Source organism: Ruditapes philippinarum, unplaced genomic scaffold (genome assembly GCF_026571515.1).
Source record: "Ruditapes philippinarum isolate M1 unplaced genomic scaffold, ASM2657151v2 ctg365_1_1_1_1, whole genome shotgun sequence".
In the NCBI taxonomy this organism is placed as follows: domain Eukaryota; kingdom Metazoa; phylum Mollusca; class Bivalvia; order Venerida; family Veneridae; genus Ruditapes; species Ruditapes philippinarum.
In genome coordinates, this window is record NW_026861359.1 from 119,196 (window position 1) to 138,959 (window position 19,764).

At 30.7% G+C, this 19,764-nt stretch overlaps 1 protein-coding gene and 2 long non-coding RNA genes across 4 annotated transcripts; 2 read left to right on the forward strand and 1 right to left on the reverse strand.

Moving 5' to 3' along the window:
* Positions 1–3,933: 3,933 nt before the first annotated feature.
* Positions 3,934–5,606, forward strand: LOC132715359 (uncharacterized). 2 transcript variants are annotated; one of them, XR_009623675.1, is made up of 3 exons: positions 4,030–4,183; positions 4,560–4,649; positions 5,058–5,606. It is a non-coding gene; the product is annotated as an uncharacterized LOC132715359 (long non-coding RNA). The 2 variants fall into 2 exon arrangements; XR_009623674.1 differs by having other exon boundaries at positions 3,934–4,649.
* Positions 5,607–6,465: 859 nt separating this feature from the next.
* On the reverse strand, positions 6,466–7,596 carry LOC132715360 (uncharacterized). Its single transcript, XR_009623676.1, has 2 exons — positions 7,566–7,596; positions 6,466–7,239 (listed from the first exon to the last, which is right to left on the reverse strand). It is a non-coding gene; the product is annotated as an uncharacterized LOC132715360 (long non-coding RNA).
* A 2,518-nt stretch (positions 7,597–10,114) lies between these two features.
* Positions 10,115–18,304, forward strand: LOC132715361 (uncharacterized). The gene is made up of 2 exons (XM_060698352.1): positions 10,115–10,603; positions 15,916–18,304. The coding sequence occupies exon 2, from the start codon at positions 15,923–15,925 to the stop codon at positions 17,657–17,659; it is 1,737 nt and encodes a 578-aa protein (XP_060554335.1). The 5' UTR covers positions 10,115–10,603; positions 15,916–15,922; the 3' UTR covers positions 17,660–18,304.
* The last annotated feature ends 1,460 nt before the right edge of the window (positions 18,305–19,764 follow it).

The window sequence follows — 19,764 nt, forward strand, 5'->3', positions numbered from 1 at the left end:
CGGCTTCATTCAGAACATCGCCAGGTGGTCCGCATGATACAAGTCTCGATTTTCTTCTCCGCCGTCCCAAATTCTTCAAATGTAAAACCGATGCTCGCCACGTTTACGTACCCATGGATAAGACATGGAAAATGGCGAGATATGCCAAAGTTTCACGAACATATAAAAACGGTCGTTTCACCCTGACAAATAATTTCAAAAGGCAATAATGAAATGCAGTGTTAAATGTTACATTCATTGTGTTCATATGCATTATTTTTTTTTTTTGCTTTAATAAAATGTTTACATATTTCGTCTGTACATTAATTGGATGTTATTGTGTTTAATAATGACTATACATTTAGTTAATAAACTTTGTTAATATAAATAACTGACCTGTCATTTGTTGTGTTTTTTTGTGTTTGTTTTTAGAAAGTTTGAATAGGTGTACAAGTTAATTACAACCTATCAAAGGTTTTTCAACACTACAGAAACATGTGTATGGACGAACGGGAACTTTTTAAGGGACTTTGCGAAATTGACAAAATGAATAATAAACAAAATTAATGCAGGAATTTATATATTATATAATTACAATGATTTTATGTTTCAATGTGCTTTTGCATTTATTGGTAAATTTAAAGTAAAATGCTGGAAATTTGTTGGAATTGTTTGGTAGTCTTCTAAAATATCATTTATTCATATTATTATACATGATTGAGTCAATATTTATTTTTATGTGATTTAGTAAAACAAAGTTTATCATTGAAAACTTTATAATTTGTGAACTCTTAATTGAAATTTACTTTCTGATCGGTTTGTGGACAAATTCATTTAAGAAATTCAGCAGATTAAAACTTTGTATGGAAGAATGATAGAAAACGAAGCCTGGTAATTGTGTATTTATACAGCATTTAGACAAAAGCTAAATGTGACATTATGCCAATCTATTGAAAAATGGTCGGTGAACAGATGAAAATCAAAATAACTTGACGTTTTGTCATAACTGTGTTCAATTTTAGATTTTACCATGAAAGAATAAACAGTAATCTAGATATTTACCACTTGGCCAAGTCAGATTTGTTTACCTTTTGCACTTGGTTAAGTCAACCATGTTTACCACTATGTTTACCACTTTGTAGACAGCTATGTTTACCACTTTGTCAAGACAGCTATGTTTACCACTTGGCAAAGACAACTATGCCTACCACGTGCACTTGGCCAAGGCAGCAATGTTTACCATCTGGCCAAGTCAGCGATGTCTATCACTTAAATATTGAAATTAATGGAAATGATGTTATCTATTCTTGAAATGGAAATTATTGATATATTATCGTCCCTTGTAATTAATAAGTCATCAGGCCCAGATGAAGTAAGTCATCGTATGCTAAAAGAATGTAAGGCCTCTATTTGTAAGCCTCTTTGTATTCTATTTAACCGTTCACTATCTGAAAGTATATATCCGGCCCCTTGGAAATCAGCTGTTGTCATGCCGCTTTTTAAAAAGGGTAATAAAAATATCCCTTCGAACTATAGACCGATTTCATTAATTAGTTGTACTGGAAAAATTATGGAAAGAGTTATGTTTAAACACATTTATAACCATTTACACGCAAATAAATTAATTTACGAAAATCAGTCTGGATTTTTGCCAGGGCATTCGACTGTGTATCAATTACTTGACATCTACCATCAAATTTGTTATTCTTTTGATAATAAAATCCCAACATGTATGGTTTTTTGTGACATTTCAAAAGCCTTCGATAGAGTATGGCACGAAGGACTTATATTCAAATTAAAACAATACGGAATTAATGATCAGATTCTAAAATGGGTTAATAATTATCTAAGTAATCGAAATCAAAAGGTCTTTGTTGGTTCCTCCTATTCTGAAAGTAAACATATCACTGCTGGGGTCCCCCAAGGCTCTGTCCTTGGCCCCTTATTATTTTTAATTTATGTCAATGACATTGCCGATAATCTAATCAGTGTAACAAGACTTTTTGCAGATGATAGCTCTCTCGCAGTTTCCAGTTCTGATATTGCTTTTATGGAACGTACCCTTAATGAAGACTTAAATAAAATTACGGAATGGTCGAAACGTTGGCTAGTTAACTTTAATCCTAACAAAACAGAAGTGTTATTTTTCACACTTGGATCTGACGATAGCCATCTCTCTACTTTGATAATGTTTCTCTTGATTATGTTAACAGTCACAAACACTTAGGTGTCACTTTTAGTACTGATGGTAAATGGCATGACCACATAAACAATATATTAATGTCTGCTTCCAAAGTTCTAGGATCTATGAGAGCATTAAAATACAAACTTAAACGGAAAACTTTAAATCAAATATACATTTCCTACATGAGACCAATCTTAGAATTGTCAATTGTCTGGGATGGATGCGCGGATTACGAGAAACACTCTCTTGAGAAACTTCAATATGAAGCGGCACGTATCGTCACCGGCCTAACAAGGTCTGTTTCTATTGAGCGTTTGCTTAATGAAATCGGTTGGGTATCATTGTCTGACAGACGAACTATTCAAAAACTCGTTACAGTGTATAAAGCTAAACAGGGCACCTTACCGGATTATTTATTAAACGTTTTTCCAGATACCGTTTCTAATAATGTACCTTATGTCTTAAGAAACAGAGATAATTATACAACTGTAGCACGTCGTACTCAAATTTTTACAAACTAATTTATTCCATCAGCAACGTAATTATGGAATAACTTGGATACCGACATAAGAAATTCATCCTCCCTTAATATATTTAAATGCAAACTTAAACAGAAATACAAACCTCCGACAGTTCCTAATTTTTTCTGTATCGGGGATCGTCTACATTCGGTTCTACATGCTCAAATTCGTAACAAATGTAGCAATTTAAATGCTGATTTATTTATAAATCATTTAAGAGAAAATGCATCTTGTGAATGCGGTTATGCTTTCGAAGATGCTGAACATTTCGTTTTCAATTGCAGACGGTATACATCACAACGTATTCAACTTTTTAATGCTACTCGCATTTTTCATCCATTAAATACGTGTACTCTTCTTTTTGGTAAGATTACCTATTCCGAAGAAGACAATTCATTAATATTTTTAGAAGTTCAAAGATATATTAAGCATACGGAACGCTTCCGATAAAATCTGCTTAATGCTGAAGTTTTTTACTCTTTAAAAAAATAAATTGCGACTGTCAAAATTACATCCTCTCTCTCTCTCTCTCTCTCTCTCTCTCTCTCTCTCAGCAAATGATCTAACATTTCTTGTTCCTAAAATACATGTACTTTGTTATATTTCTCAATGCCATTTCAATGTAATCTATATTGTATCAATACTTTTTTTATATTCGTACTAGGGACGGACCGATTTACTAATGTTATTTGAACTTGTGGTCCAACCCTTTTTCTTTCAAAATGTATTTATATATTTTTCTTTCTATATATTTGCATTGTACATATTGTAAAAAATTGAAAGGAATAAAATATGTTTAAACTATCACTTGGCAAAGTCAACAATGTTAACCACTTGGCTGTGTCAGCATTGTTAACCATCTGGCCAAGTCAGCAATGTTTTCCACTTGTACAATGCCAAGTCAATCATGTTAACAATTTGGTCAAGTCAGTAATGTTAATCAGTAGAAATCAAAAATACATAAGTAATCCTTTTTCAACCTTTAACAGGTTCGGAAAGTGTTTAGCCTTTTGCCATCAATATAGTCCGGCTAGCCTGCAAATCGGGCTATCTGACCAGTTTACCAAGCTCTATGCGTATGAAAGTACAACTTAAATGATTTGATTAAAACTTTGTTTCAAGTTCAAAGTAATGCAAATAATGCTTTTAAATAAAAGAAAAACTGATCTTTCTGCCAGATTATCAAGTCATTAAGATGGCAATTCAGAAACTTTTCCCAAGTACAGGTTTCTATGTTGAGGCAATAGGGTATGTAAGTCTCGTCATGTGACTTGCGAGATTTCACGATATTTTGCACTTCCGGGTACAAACAAATATCAACAATCCAGCATTGCTTATCTATATTGGGTAATACTTGTATGCCGGTGGGAAAGTAAAACTTACATGGAAAAGCAAATGATATGTGGAAATTGGCAGAGTTTTTTGTTTTGTAACGAAATGCAAATGGTCTCATCTTGTGCACAAGTATCAATGAAAGACAACTTCGTATAATCTTCAGGTGGGTGTGTCATTTCAAATTTAGTTTATCCAAATAAATGTTGTAATATTTTCATTTCCATGTAAATCTAATAGATTTGTTTTTTGATACAACATCATTCGCATCTGACACCAGACTGGTGAATTTGATTTTATCAATTTTCTATAGCGCTACCTGATTATCTCTCAGAAGTATATAATGTTTAGAAATTTCGGACAGCGCATATTTCGGATAAACGTTTCAATATGATTATCAGTGTGTTTTAGTTAAATATATTTTCTTCCAACTGAAAATATTATTTATTTATAATTATTATCTTTATAAAGCACAAACAGTCAAGCTGTATATAACCAATTTAAATTGTCATAAAATTCAGTGAAATATTTTGCTCCTGTAGATATTTAGACTGAGGAAAGTGGTGAGATAAAAGACGTCAACTGGTATCCGATGTAAATACACATGCATGTTCTGCTGTAAAATCGTTTTGGTAAGAAATATATACTGAAAGCTACTTAAACTACATTAATGAAAAATAAATATTATTGTATAACATATAATGTTCTCATTTTTGTAAATAATTACAGTGTAGATAAATAAACAAACAGTATGGCATATGTAGTTAATTCATGTTAAATACTGTTTAAAGTATTTTTCTCAAGTAAGTGGGTCATATTTTTCAGTTAAATCATGTTCAGTAAATGGTTAAAAGAACTTAGTCACTATCACATTTTTTAAAGATCAGTTGTCAAAGCAAATCTACAAAAACTAGGACACCAAGAAGTGTTTCTTCCTTTTCAACATTATTTTCTATTCATGACAATATGAAAATGATTGAAATCTATAGCTGACCAATTATTATTGCTTTCAACTCATGATAAATTTTCTTTATATACAGGTATGTGATTTCATGGTTGGATCTTGAGTACTTGTCATGGCTCTTGATTTATTTTGGAGTGTTCACCATCAGATTAGAAATCAAATAGTGATACCACCAGGCATAGTTGAAAGGAAATGTCCATACACAGTCTTGGAGTACATAGTGGTAGAGACATGGCAGTCCATTACAGATTTTGACTGAATTAAAGCTTCTTAAAGCTCCATGTCTTGTGTAAACTGTCTGACTGAATGTTTGTATTCTGATAAAAACTAAGGTTGAAGACACTTCAAAGATATATGTCAGTGTAAAAATGTTAAACAAAATATCTGTCTTTGTAAGAAATAAATAACCTGTCTTTGTTAGAAATAAATAACCTGTCATTTGTAACTTTGTATTAACTTAATTATTCAAAGATAATTTATCTTCTGCAAATGGCTGCCCAAAACAGTTTCAACCAGGCATCATGTAGTTTCAAAACAGTTAAGATAAATTTGTTATAAATAGACTTGTAAAGTAACAGGAATGGTAAAAAGATTAATGTTCAGCATTAAAATGTTTCTATCTTGATTGAGTTTCATTTCATATTATCACCATGATCACTGCAATTGTAAAAGTAATGTAATCTTTAACCATTATTTAAATATCATAAAAATCATCTCAAAGAAAAACTTGTTTCTGAGGCAAGATGTGTAAAATTTCTTCCAGTTATAGCCTTTCACTGCTCTTAGAAAAGCCATGATTTGCATTGTACATGGCAGGTAGTAATACCAGAGTAAACAATATTAATGCAATTCATCTGTGTTGAGTATTCTGTAGCAAAACACTAGCTTGCTAGCCCTTGTAAGCCCAAGTCTCTCTCTTAATTGGAGAAGACTTGCAATTCTGCATTCCTTGAAGATTTTAGTATCAGAGGGGTAGTTATTACATACCATATACTTCTTTGGGTTTCAAATTACCTGTTTTATAATGTATTGAACCTGTTGACATTTGACCAAAAGTGAATTATCTATACAACACATGCAAAACTTAGGGTTTGCACTTGATACAAAACAATTACATCACTGATACATTAATATACCCATTGGAACTGTTTCAAAATTGTCAATGTTTCAAAAAAAAACCCCAAAAAACACCTCACAATGCTTTTAACTTCTGTCCATGTACATATGTGTAAATGTAGTCATTGAAGAGCTGTCAAGAACTTTTCATCAATATTATTTAGATAGTGTCTTTTTCGAGTTCAGGACAGACAAATTCAAATGACATGCATAGTATTTAATATAGTCAATATGTTTGCATATTCAAGCAATCTAGCCATTGCTGTTAGAAAATTAAAGTACACAGTGACACTTATTTTGCAGATGAACTTTTATGATTAAGCACTGCTATAAATATATGCCAAATAGTAGAAACAAAAAACAGTTCATAAGTTTAATAAACTTTTATTTTTACACAATTTATAGTGCACTGCTTAGCATATATATCACACTGATTTTCCAGTGGAAGAAAAACTTCAGGAAAGCACTTGGAATTATTATTAGTTATTTGGACAATGTAACTTTACACTGTGAATGTCTACTGATACAAGAATAAGAATATTTCCTTTTACAAATGTAAAGACTTTGAAAATTAACATGAACAAATTATCATAGAGTTATAAATCATATTCTAATTGAAAAATGTTCAGCTTGATATCAAAGCTTTGAATGCAAATTTGTGAGCTTATCAATGATTACCTCACAATATTAGTAGTAGATGATATATAATATTTTTGCTAATCTTTACTTCATAGTCATTTAATGTCCATAATGTCATATGACTATACGGTGATTCCATGAAAAACCTTATCTCTGGTGTGTATAAGCTTTGGTATATATAGAGTATCTAGTTTTAATACTTAAAACTGCAATGAAATGTGGATATTTTACTCTGTTTCTATCATTGTGACATTAACATGTTAACAAGATCATAGTGTCAAACACCATAAAATCATACTCTTTATACATTAATATTTTTGTGCTGGATGTCATTCATCTTCTTCAGGAAAGTACATTTGACTATTCTCAGTGGCTTATATTAAACTAATATTTTACTGTAACTTTGTGTTCTCTGATATCATTCTCAAATTAAGGAACTGGAAGATGGTAGTTGCAATAAAGGTCTTCATGGACAAATCCTCCTTCATCTTTTCCCTTTTTATCTGCAGAATGAAAAATCAATAAATATGTTGTTACAAGCTAGTGTAAGACACTAGAAATGATATTTACATTACATTTAATAAGCTGGTCATGATTGACAGAAAAAATTCATATTTGAAGTAAATAAACATTAAAGATAAACAACAACACGTAATATATAACAGTAAAAAATATTGATCTTCTTGAATGTGAAACATGATTATTTTTAATGTTTTATTTACTTATCAATTATCATGCAGTGAAATCCAAAAGTAATTAATATATTTTGATAATTGTTTATCTTTCTGATCTCAACTAAAAATATATCAATTATTTTACATGTATTTACCTTTGATGTATAGATATTTCAGGATCATATACTCAACATCACTAATACCGCGTCATCACTTATCTCACGGTAATGGCATATTTTCATGTGACCATTGACATAATTGGTCAGAATTGACATATGTTATTCAAACACCTTAACAACAAAGTTTTTGTGCAAAATAATTTAAATCTATAGATTTTTACGTAAAACTGAACAACATTTTACAAACTTCTGCAAAAAATAACAATAGTCCATTAAATTTGTGCATACGTCTGAAACAATCATCATTTTCTAAATGTTCTTGTTAGTTGAAAAAATAAATTTTGAGTTACAATGTAAAGATACTTTTAATATTTAAATTTATGCAAAATAACTTAGAGCAATTTTAACTGAAACGTGAAAAAACTGAAATAAAACACCATTACCGCGAGGTAAATGATGACATACTGTTTTCAAAATGGCCGACACACGGTTCACATCTGACAAATTAAAACTAATTTTGATTGAATATGTTGTTGTTTCCTTGTGTAATATAGCAGAAAAAATGACTAAATGATTCAGTTTATAACAGTTTTTGTAGTGTAAGTTTATTGTTTGTGTTCTTTACTGTTTTAAAGTGTTAAGTACTGTGAACTAAGAGGAGCACAGTATAGGCAGTGCAAACAGTTGATTAATGGTCCATATTGAACAACTGTATATTCTATACTTGTCATATATACCTCCTTGTCTATACATCTGAAATGGTTTAATCAAATATTATATTTTTAATTCAATCATAATTTGATAGGTACCATATTAACATGTATATATAATTGAAAAAGGAACAAGAATAAAATGGAAGGGAAAAAATATCCGAATTACTGTGCAATGTCTGAATTTTGTATAACTTTAATATACACTAGAATTAAAGTGTTTCTCCATTGTTTATTTCAATAAGTTAAAATGGCTTGAATTAATTTCTCACATCAGTAGTTTTAAAACAATACTAAAAGCTAAACAACTAGAATTCACTACCTTGACAAAACATCCGAAACAATTGTCACTATCCGAAAATAAACTAGTTTTATTAAACTCTATAAATCCCTCGTTTTTCCGTCAGATAATTGACCTACCTGCATTTTTTGACCCGTGCTATCCATTCCTTCAAATCTGAAGAGGACCGAAACAAATTTAACTTCTATATCCCTCGAGTTCTTCGGGTTACCTATATGCGTAACGGTAAATAAGTCTGCCGATGTACCCGGAAGTGGTAAATCGAAAGTGAAAGTAAACGAGACTTACGGGCCCTATTTCGGCCTAAGTCAGGAGTACTCATAATAAGTGGAGATGCCTTGTAGATCAATTTTACCACCTATTACACCACCTCGGCTGTCAAGGTGCGACCCTCCGAGACCAGCTGATATACTGAGATCTTTGTAACCTGTACTATCTATAGATAATCTCCATTGACTCTGAATATCTTTGGTATTCCATCTGATATATTCATATTCATATTTTTTTACATATTCTGAAAAGAATAGAAAAAACAACAACAAAACTTATAAAAAGAAAGTGCTTTTATGCTTAAAGTTTAGATATAAAACTAATTAAGTTTATAATTGCATAAATTAAAGAAAAAATTATCTTTGTTGGCAGATCATCAAGTCATTAAGATGGCAATTTAGACACTTTTCTAAAGTAAAGGTTTCTATGTTTAGGCAGTTTCGGGCTAAGTCAGGAGTACTCACAGTAAGTGGAGATGCCTTGTAGATCAACTTTACCACCTATCACAACACCTCGGCTGTCAAGGTGCGAGCCTCCAACACAAGCCGATATACTGTGATCTTTGTGACCTGGACTTTCTAAAGATAACCTCCCTTGACTCTGAATATCTTTGGTATTCCATTTGAAATATTCATGTAAATATTTTTACATATTCTGAAGAAAAAAACAACAACAAAACTTTTAAAAAATAAGTGCTTTTATGCTCAAAAGTTAGATATAAAACTTACTAAGTTTATAATTGCATGTGAAGGTGCAAGTCATAGTTTTAACATTTGTAATACACTTTCCCTGAGATATCAATTTAGATACCGGTTATACATGTATAACAGTCACTGTTAAAATGTTTAGGACTATTGAAGTCACATCTTATCTTTAATAATGTTTGTTACAAAGAATTGTTGGACATTTTGTGTGAGTACTGTACATTTAGTTTCTAATGTAGTTGTTGGGTAATTGTCAACAATCAACATACAACACAGTATATGATTCATATATAGGTTAACATGTACACACTGATAACAGGGGCGTAGCCAGCTTTTTTCAACTTGTAGGCCAGTAAAAGAGGGTCTGGGGGCTCAGCCCCCGAAGCCCAAATCAAGTTCATATTAAAAAGAGCTAAATGCGCATTCCAAAGTATTTTCAAGGAAACTTATCAATACAATTATTTTAAACTAAGAATTTGATTAGATGTACAGTTTACTGAGGACAGTAAATCATGCAATTATAAGCCTAAAACACACTTATTTGACCGTACAGCTTGAAACCACTACCAACCCCATCCACACCTGTGTTAACAGTATTTTTGGGACTTTGAAAATGTCAATTTCTTGATCAACTTGTAGACCCTGGTCAACATGGCCTAATAGTAGCTACGCCACTGGATAAACTAGCTGTGATTTATCAAACACCGCTACGGCCTGTAAGGGGAGATCACTGCGTAGGAGATTGGTGATTTATAGGATGAATAATTTTGCCATGATCACCGTAAAAGAAAGGAATAAGAGATAAGAGTTGTTTAATATTAAAGGCTAAAATTAAAGCTAAAATTTAATACATTCAATACATGTATATATTTTACTTATTGTGTTTACAACACAAGTGCTATCTGTAAGATTTAAACTTTTGAAGTGTAAACACTGTAAAAATCAATGTTTCCGACAAGGAAGTAAATTTCGGTATCAAATTCCATAAATCCAATAACGACAGCAAAATATTTACAATCAACATTTCACCTGCGGAAAATACTGTGAACGATTTAAAACTTTAGAAAAGATTTTGAGGATTACATAAAGGTACAATATCTTTAAATTATCCCTAAATAATATAATCATGCGTTAAAAATGTATTTTAATGACATAATGTTTTTAGTTTTACGGTTGTGGTGTAATTTAATTTAAAGATATCTAAACAAGTTTAATCTTGCTTATATGTCAATTGAATATAAAAGGCATTTCTTAACAGTAAGAAGAGCTGTAATATGAGTGAGCAGCATGTTTCACTTTTCACAGTACTTGAGAGAATGGATGACAAATGCATTAAAGTAGAAAAACGGGCATAATTATGATAAACAATCCTGTGATGGTTTTTGGGATCATTATGTAAATATTGAAAAATTTAAAGGGAGATAATTTAAATGACCTTTAGGGTTATTTCTCCCTTATAAATTAAAGTTTAATAGTGACCAAATACTTCAAGTTTAAAATGAATATGCTAGTCTTTGAGGAATTAATTAACCTACATAATAAGGTTGATCTGAGCAAACAAAAAATCTACATTTTACAAAAGTACACTTTTCTTTTTATAATGACTTAATTTTTAAGATTATTATACCATTTTCTCTGACTACATGACAGTGTTTTCAATAGCTAAATTTACAACAGGCTTCAAAAACATGTTTTATTGAAAAAGACATAAACTCAAAAATTAAAGAAAACTTTATGTTAAATATATATATCACTATGATAAATCTAGCCTTATTTGTCAAGGAACTTATTGTACATGTATATACATGTCTTTATATTAAGTACCATACAGTTGAGTTCACACTAAACTTCCCACCCTTGTGCACTTCTAGTGCACTAGAGCTGAACTAGAAGTGCACTTGTAGTGCACTAGACCATATGACCAGGCTGGCCAGGGAAGGTGACACCTAAATGGTTTATTGGATAATTGTAATATCAAGTGGGGGGGGGCATCAATTGTTACGCTGCTGTATGAAAAAAAATTGGGAAAATATATATATGGCCTATTCATGAATATATAATCAGCAATTTTAACATTTTAGGTGATTATCATGTTGAAGCTTAAAATTAAAATGTTTTTTTTTTTCATTTATTGTAATCATATTTTTATTAACCAGTATTTAACTGTAAGTGAAAAATAATACCCCTTAAAATCAAATTTATAGAATTAATAAGGTTAAATTTAAATATGCTCCGTAATGGATAATTAAATAAGTGTTTTTAAAGCTTTTTTAAATGGCCATATATTTCAATTTTTCTAGTGTACAAATGGTATAAATCAATGTGATAATTCTGGCCCAATTAATTTAGTTTGTTACATCATAAACTTGTTTTCATAAGCTTAAACAAATAAAGGAAAGGTTATATTTAAGCTAAAATATTATTTCTATAATATATAACTTAGAGACAATTCATCATGTTCAATATTGAAAGAGAATATTAATACATTGATTTTAAAACAATATACTGTGATAATTTAGTATTCAACTGTGTAATGCTTGCATATGTTTATGCAAATAATTTAAATATTATCCATAAAATAAATAAATTTGATATCTTTATTCATTATTTCAATATTAAAAATTTAATGTATAAAGGGAATACTTTTATTGAAGAGGAAAATCTCAAGTCATGCTGTGTATTGGTATTTTCTGAGAGGGACTGTTTTCAATATACCACTCTCCTGCTGATAAGAGGGCCTCAGGGTAAATAACAAAGAACAGTCAATTTTGCAGATTTATAAGAATGCATTGAAATTCCCTGGTTTTCTCAAAATGCATGTTAGACATAAGCCTGGGATTCATCAGGCGTTGGCACTCAGTAAATGACCATAATTTTTGTATAATCAAATATACAAAAAAAACATAAAGGCATAAATGCATAATAGATATTATCAGAGACATAGATAGATGTTATCTATGTCTCTGATATTATTGTCTCTAAAGCGGAATTTTCTATATGTATCCATTTATCCACATTTCTTGCCATTCTGCATAATAATATCACAGATTTATATTACTATATACTATTAATATAAATCAGTGATAATATATAACTTAAGAGGCAATTCCTCATGTTCAAGATTGAAAGAGAATATTAATTTATTGATTTTAAAACATTTTATACACTGTGATATTATGTTTTTCAACCATAAAATGCTTGCATACTTTTTAAAGATATACATAATCAAAATTTTTCCATAAAATAAATAAAATTGATAACTTTATTAAAGATTTCTACATTAAAAATGTAATGTATAAAGGGAATGTTTTTATACAAGAGGAAAGTCTCGAGTCATGCTGTGTATTGGTATTTTTTTAGAGCGACTGTTTTCATTACACTGGTCTCCTGCTGATAAGAGGGCCTCAGGGTAAATAACAAAAATGCAAATGTATGCAATATTTATTGAAAATTTCCTTTTTTCCCCCAAAATACATGTAAGTCATCGATAAATGACTATACTTTTTGTATAATCAAATATAAAAAATAATCTTGTCATAAACGCACGTTAGATATTATTGTCATTTATTGTCTTTGAAGTGGAATTTTCTAATCTTATTATAAAAAACTGGTTTAAAACCAATATCAGTGTTGACTATTCTACAAAGACTGTGTATCAATATTTTTTCACATTTCTTGCAATTCTGCATTAAAATTTGCAGCATCTTTTAGTTTTTGAACTGGGAAATGTTATTTTTTTTAATATAGATTTGACAAATTTACCTTGTTTAGAAGATAATATATTTTAAAGAAAATATTTAAATACATGATTATAAAACTTTTGCAACTTCCTTTTCACTTTAATGCAGATCTGTTTTTTTGTTTTTTTTTCTCTTTTTTTTTTTTTTTTTTTTTTTTTTTTTTAATTTAATATCATACATGAGCAGAAAACAGTTACAGGAGATTAAAGTGTCAAAAGTCATGCTGTGTATAGGTGTTTTGATATAGTACCCTGCTGATAAGAGAGTCCCTCAGGGTAAATAACATAAGCCAGATTAGGCGATGTAAATTCTGTATTCTCTGGATGTTGGTGCAAATAAATTTCATTACAAATAGTACAAAAGAAAAATGAATTTTTTGCAATTTATAATAAACTCATAAAATTAATCATATTGCATAATAATGTTACAATGCATGAAAAAAAAAGGAAAAAAGATTGGTGTCGTCTCAAAAAATGGAATTGACAGATTTTCTAATCTTTTTGTTAATATCCATGTCAGTTTAAGTATACTAGTATCCCACATGTACATATCAATACTTAATCCACACATATCAATACATACCACCATTATAATTATATAAATATTTATTTTCAGAATAATATATATCATTTATATTAATCTTAGGTAAATCTCAGTTTGAGAAGGTAAGAGAGATTATAAATGAAATAAAATTGACAAAATTTAGGCCAATTATAAACATATTAATTCTTTAATGTATTAAAGGCTATTAATGCTTAAAATCATTACCTTTAACTAAAAAACCATAAGTTAAGATCAAAAATAACTAATACTACGGTATAATTCCCCCTCCCCCCCAAAAAAGAACTGACTTACTTTTGTTTGATTAGCAATTTCATTTCCAGATTATAAACAAAAATAGAATCATATTAAATATCAATTAAGTTTGTTTATTTATGCACTTATCAACATTAAAGTTATAATTATTTATATATTTAAATTACTTATTCTAACAATTAAATTTTAAAGTACAAAATCAGTAAAATTAATGACTTTGAAATTCATTTGTTCGAATATTTTACGCCATATTTCACAGAAAATCCAATAATCACAATTTCAAATTTTTATTGAAAAACTATTAAACAGATATCTATATTTTCTATCTTTTTGTAAAAGTCAAATTGCTATTCAGTGAAATAAAAGGTAACTGCTTAATATAATAATAGGTCTGGTGCACTACAAAGTGCACTTATGAAGTGCACTAGTAGTGCACTTTGTAGTGCACTAGTAGTGCACATCTAGTGCACTCCTAGTGCACTTTGTGTAACCTTTAGTGTGAACTCAACTGTATATCAATAGACTAGAAATGTGTCCATATCATACAGATACCCCCATTCAACTTCCAATGTTTGGACATCATGAAATGATAATATTTTAAGCTAGACACGATTTGACCTATGACCTCCATGTAGACCTTGTCCTTAAAATTGCCGTAGTGGGTTTTGCATGGGACATAGTCTGACTAACATTTCAACATCCATCAAATTTGACCAATTTATAAGCTGGACTGCATTTGACCTTGACCTTAAAGTACGACCTTAACTTTGAATGTTTGGACCTTGCACAACATCGTCAGCCTAAAGGTGATCATGATTGTCAATGTATTACGATTTCCCATGATGCACGTCTACATGGTTAAATCAGTACTGTAGATATTCCCTGATTTTTTTCACAAAAGATATATTATAATGTAAGGAAGTTAATTATTGTCCATGTTTCAATTTATCTGCTTATAACAACTATCCCTACACAAATGTAGTTTGGGCGTTTTTGAAATAAAATGTTATCAAAAGATAAAATTTCACCACAGGCTCATGCATTTATATTGAACTATAGTTGATGAATAGATGTTGTGTCCGAAGATAAAACATAAAGGTAAAATTTTTGCTATGTTTATGATGCCTTTATTTATAAAAAAACGTTTTATAGTTTTATTTTGTAAATATTGACTTAAATACACACACCTCTTAACCGGTTGCAAGTAGATTTGTTGGTATTAAGGATTGCTGCACAATATATCATAGAAAATAGAGACAAACAAGAGGCCATGATGGCCCTAATATCGCTCGCCTAAATATAAAACTCTCCATGACAAGAAACAAGTAATCTTGTACATATAAGAAAAATAAATGACCCCCTGGGCGGGGCCAATTTTGACCCACGGGCTTTAATTTGAACAAATTGAGTAGACACCTATAAGAAGATTTTTCATGCTTAAGATCTTACATCTAGAAAGTTTTTTCTTTTGGTTGTCATTGCAACCAGAGTTCTGCATGAAATTAAATTCCTGGAACAACGTTTTTAAGTGACCAACAAAGAAACATATCTGTGAAAGTTGAATGAAATTGGCTTAGCGGTTTATGAGTTAATATCGTTTAAAATAAAATTTTACGAACAGACTTTGGACGGCTGGACGCTGGGCGGAAAGCGATAACAAATGTTCACCATGATTTTGTGACAGATGAGCAAAAAATAAATAGAAATGCATATCTAATAACTGTAAACAAATATGTTCATGTTTAATAAGACCCGTGTTGCGTGGGAGAGTATCTTTAATTTCTATTAATTCACAAAAGGAAACTCAGACAAACATAAAATAGACACATTTATAATACATTTCAGATAAAACATGGCTGTCTCAGGAAAAAAAGCATCAAAACAATTTTCATCTTCAACACATTCCATAGCATCAGATGAAGATCTTCAAGTTTACTGTCAACCTTGTGATGAGGAAGGAACCAGACTTCCTGCCCATGGTTACTGCACAGACTGCAAGGAACATTTATGCAAGAATTGCTTCATAGTCCATAAAAAGCATAAACTTTCAAAACAGCATACACTTCTGGATGCAACAAGAATGCCTAAAGTTTTGCATCAACCCCCAACATCCACCTACACAGACCAGTCTGATAAACTTACCACACCCTGTTGCAAACATCCGAAAGAAATGATCAAGTTCTACTGCCATGACCATGAAGCATTACTCTGCAGTGTTTGTGTTACCCTAGAACACCATGCTACATCATGTAAAGTCAACTATATACCCGATATTTCTGGTGATATAATAGACAGCAATGAATGCCAAGATATCTTGAAAGCAGTAAATAACACTTCTGACAAATATCAAAAGTTTGTGGAAGATGTCAAAAAGATGACAAATAAGTCCAACAGCTCTCTCGAAGATGCATTAGCAGACATTAAAAAGTTTCGGCAAGAAATCAACCAAAGACTAGATGAACTTGAGAGACAGATTGAAGATGCAGCTAAAGTCATAGAACAAGAAAATAACAAACATCTGAAAGCAGTAGAAACAACATGTGCAGATATAACCCAATCTCTGAAGTCCTCATCAGACACCATCAAACATCTCAACTCATCAAAACAAGCTGATAAACTCTTCATGGAACTGAAACTTGCTGAGAAAACAATGCAAAATGAGGAGGGAAAGAAACTACAACTTTCCTCATATGATATCAAAGAACACACATTTAAAGCAAATGAGCCAATATTTGATCTTCTTAAAACAGAGAACTCTTTGGGTACATTGACGCAAAAAAAATTAAATATAAAATCTCCATTTGCACCAATAAAGTCTAGACAATTTTCACATCAGGGAGAAATCTGTGTGAAGACATCAAAAGATAAATGCAGTTACTGGATAACAGGAATGACTCTGCTGACTCCTGATCTTCTTATCATCACTGACCGTGATAACAAAGCTGTTAAGATGGTGGATATCAGCAGACAATGTGTGTCTGATCAACTACAACTAGATAACATGCCATGGGATATCACGACAGTAACCAGTACCGAACTTGCTGTCACACTTCCTAACAAACATACAATACTGTTAATATCAGTCTCATCAAATAAACTCATAAAGAAGCACACTATGAAAGTGAATGGTCAATGTCATGGTATAAGCTGTTACCAAGGTAAACTTGTTGTGACATTCCGTTATCCTGCAAAACTCCAGATCCTTGATAAGAATGCAACTATACTGACAACAATTGATGGTAAAATTTTATTCAAAGTACCATTACATGTAACATGTAATAAAAGTTCTATCTATGTATCTGACTTTGGGATGAAATCAGTAACAAGGTTAAACTGGCAAGGTGATGTGATAGGGAGTTATAGCTGTACAGGTGAACCAAGAGGAATATCACTTTCAAATCATTGTACTGTATTCATGAGTGACTTGAATAGAAATGTTATAGAAGAGATATCGGAAGACTGCTCTACAGGAAAGGTTGTATTGCAGAATGTGATTAATCCATATGCTGTATGTTTGTCTGAGGAAACAAAGAAGATGTATTTCAGTTGTATCAATAATGTCTTCCTTTACATCTATAAACTGTCATAAACGTGTACAAAAAATCAAAAATGAAACAAAACAAAACACAACAGTTTAATACATGTAGTAAAACTACTCTTGAACATTTATTTTCATATAGAATTATAGTAGGCTTACCATTAAAAGACAATAAGAATTATTATGTATAAAAAGATTTTTGTTTTCAAACATGCAAATCTACTGAATTGCTCTTCCAATCACTGTCATGTGATAAAAGTCACTTGATCAGCATAAAGCATCTAAGTATCATATAACTCAGAATATTATGTGAAAATGAATTAAACATAAATTGAATATTAACTCTAATAAAAAATTCCCAATATCAATTGTGAGATATACATGGTATAATTCAATAAAAGATGTTACAAACTAAACAATGTGTTCATAGGACACACATGCCCCCACATTCACTGTTTTGTCCATCTATGGATAGAGAAAATAACATCCCGACAGTGTGACAAGGGCAATTCTACATGTATTTATGTCTCCATCCCACTAAATGGGGGCATAAGAAATCATGTAATCACTGTCAAGAACTTTAACCTAAAAGATTATCTTTACATTGACTTTCATATTCATTTTGTACCATAAAACTGTGTACACTGTGTAAAATGGAGATCATATCTTTGTTTAATACATGTATATGGCTAAGAACGGTAGTTGACGTCCGTTGTTTTTCTGTTCGAAATCTGCTGTGGACATAGCATTATGTTTACAATAGGTTTGGTCTGAAATTTGGTTTGCTAAAATACATAGAGATGCTTGTTTTGGTTGAGTTCATTATTTTTTGCTTGGGGTGAAACGTGAAACCTAAATTTACAATTTATATGACATGAGAATTTTTCGATGGTTTAAATACTTGTTATAATTCTGGAGTGTGTTTCATCATTTTTGTTTGGTAATTAAGTTGCGATATAAATGATTAAAGGCATAACTTTAATGGAAATGAACTTAGTCCACACCTTCGTTGAATTGATCACGTGACGATGTATGCCAATGAAAACAAAATAACATCAACAAACATACTTCGCCTGCACATTTATTGGATGTTATTGTGTGTAATAATGACTATAAATTTAGTTAATAAACTTTGTTAATATAAATTACCCATCTGTCATTTGTTTGTGTGTGTTTTTTAATTGAAAAGGAGTACAAGTTAATTAGACCTAAAGTTTTTTTTTCAATGTAAAAATCATGTGTATAGACGAACGGGATTTTTTTAAAGAGACTGCGAAAATGAAAATTAAACAAAATTAATGAAGGAAATTATGTATTACAATGGTTTTATGTTTCAAAGTGCTTTTGCATTAATTGGTAAATTTAAAGTAAAATGCTGGAATTTGTTGGAATTATTTGGTAGTCTTCTAAAAGACCCATTTATTCATTTTTTGTAAATGATCGAGTCAATGTGTATTTTTCTTTATCTTATATAGTAAAACAAAGTATATTATTGAAAACTATAAACTTGTAATTTGTGAGCTGTTAATTGAAGTTTTCTTTCTGATCATGATCGGTAATGTTCGATATTCAGTCAGGAGGGCATATTTTGAACAATGAACGTTTTGTCCAAATTCAAAGGTGGTCAAATTCATTTAAGAAATTCAGCAGGTTAACCGTTAATGGAATAATGGTAGGAGACGAAGCCTGGTAATTGTGTATTTAAATAGCATTTAGACAATGGCTTAATTTCTACATGAGTAGAGTCTTGTCTATTTCGGAATATATTTCAAACAAGAGAACTAGGATGGCCATAGATTGCTCACCTGATAACTACTACTATGAAAATTCATAGATTTTCGATATAGAAATGTGGAAATGGTCACAGTAAGACCAGGTCAGTTTTTTGTCAGTCTGCAACTTTCATGTAAGTTTTATTGTGATTAATGCTTCCAAGGGATCACTCTTTCTCCAGATTTTTTACGCCAGGGCCATAATTCATTTAACATTTGTAGCAGTACATAATTAATATTATAATTTCTAATAGCTAAATGATACACGTATATGCATGATTACTGATTAGTAACAACAGAAACAGGATTTATATAACTTTGGAAGAGGGGCAACAAGGTGTTGCTAAATGCAAATTATTTATGCTCTGAACATTGTGTAGTTTC

Bases quoted from the DNA above. Each gene is read 5' to 3' on its own strand.
- LOC132715361 (XM_060698352.1), top strand. From the start codon at position 15,923: ATGGCTGTCTCAGGAAAAAAAGCATCAAAACAATTTTCATCTTCAACA.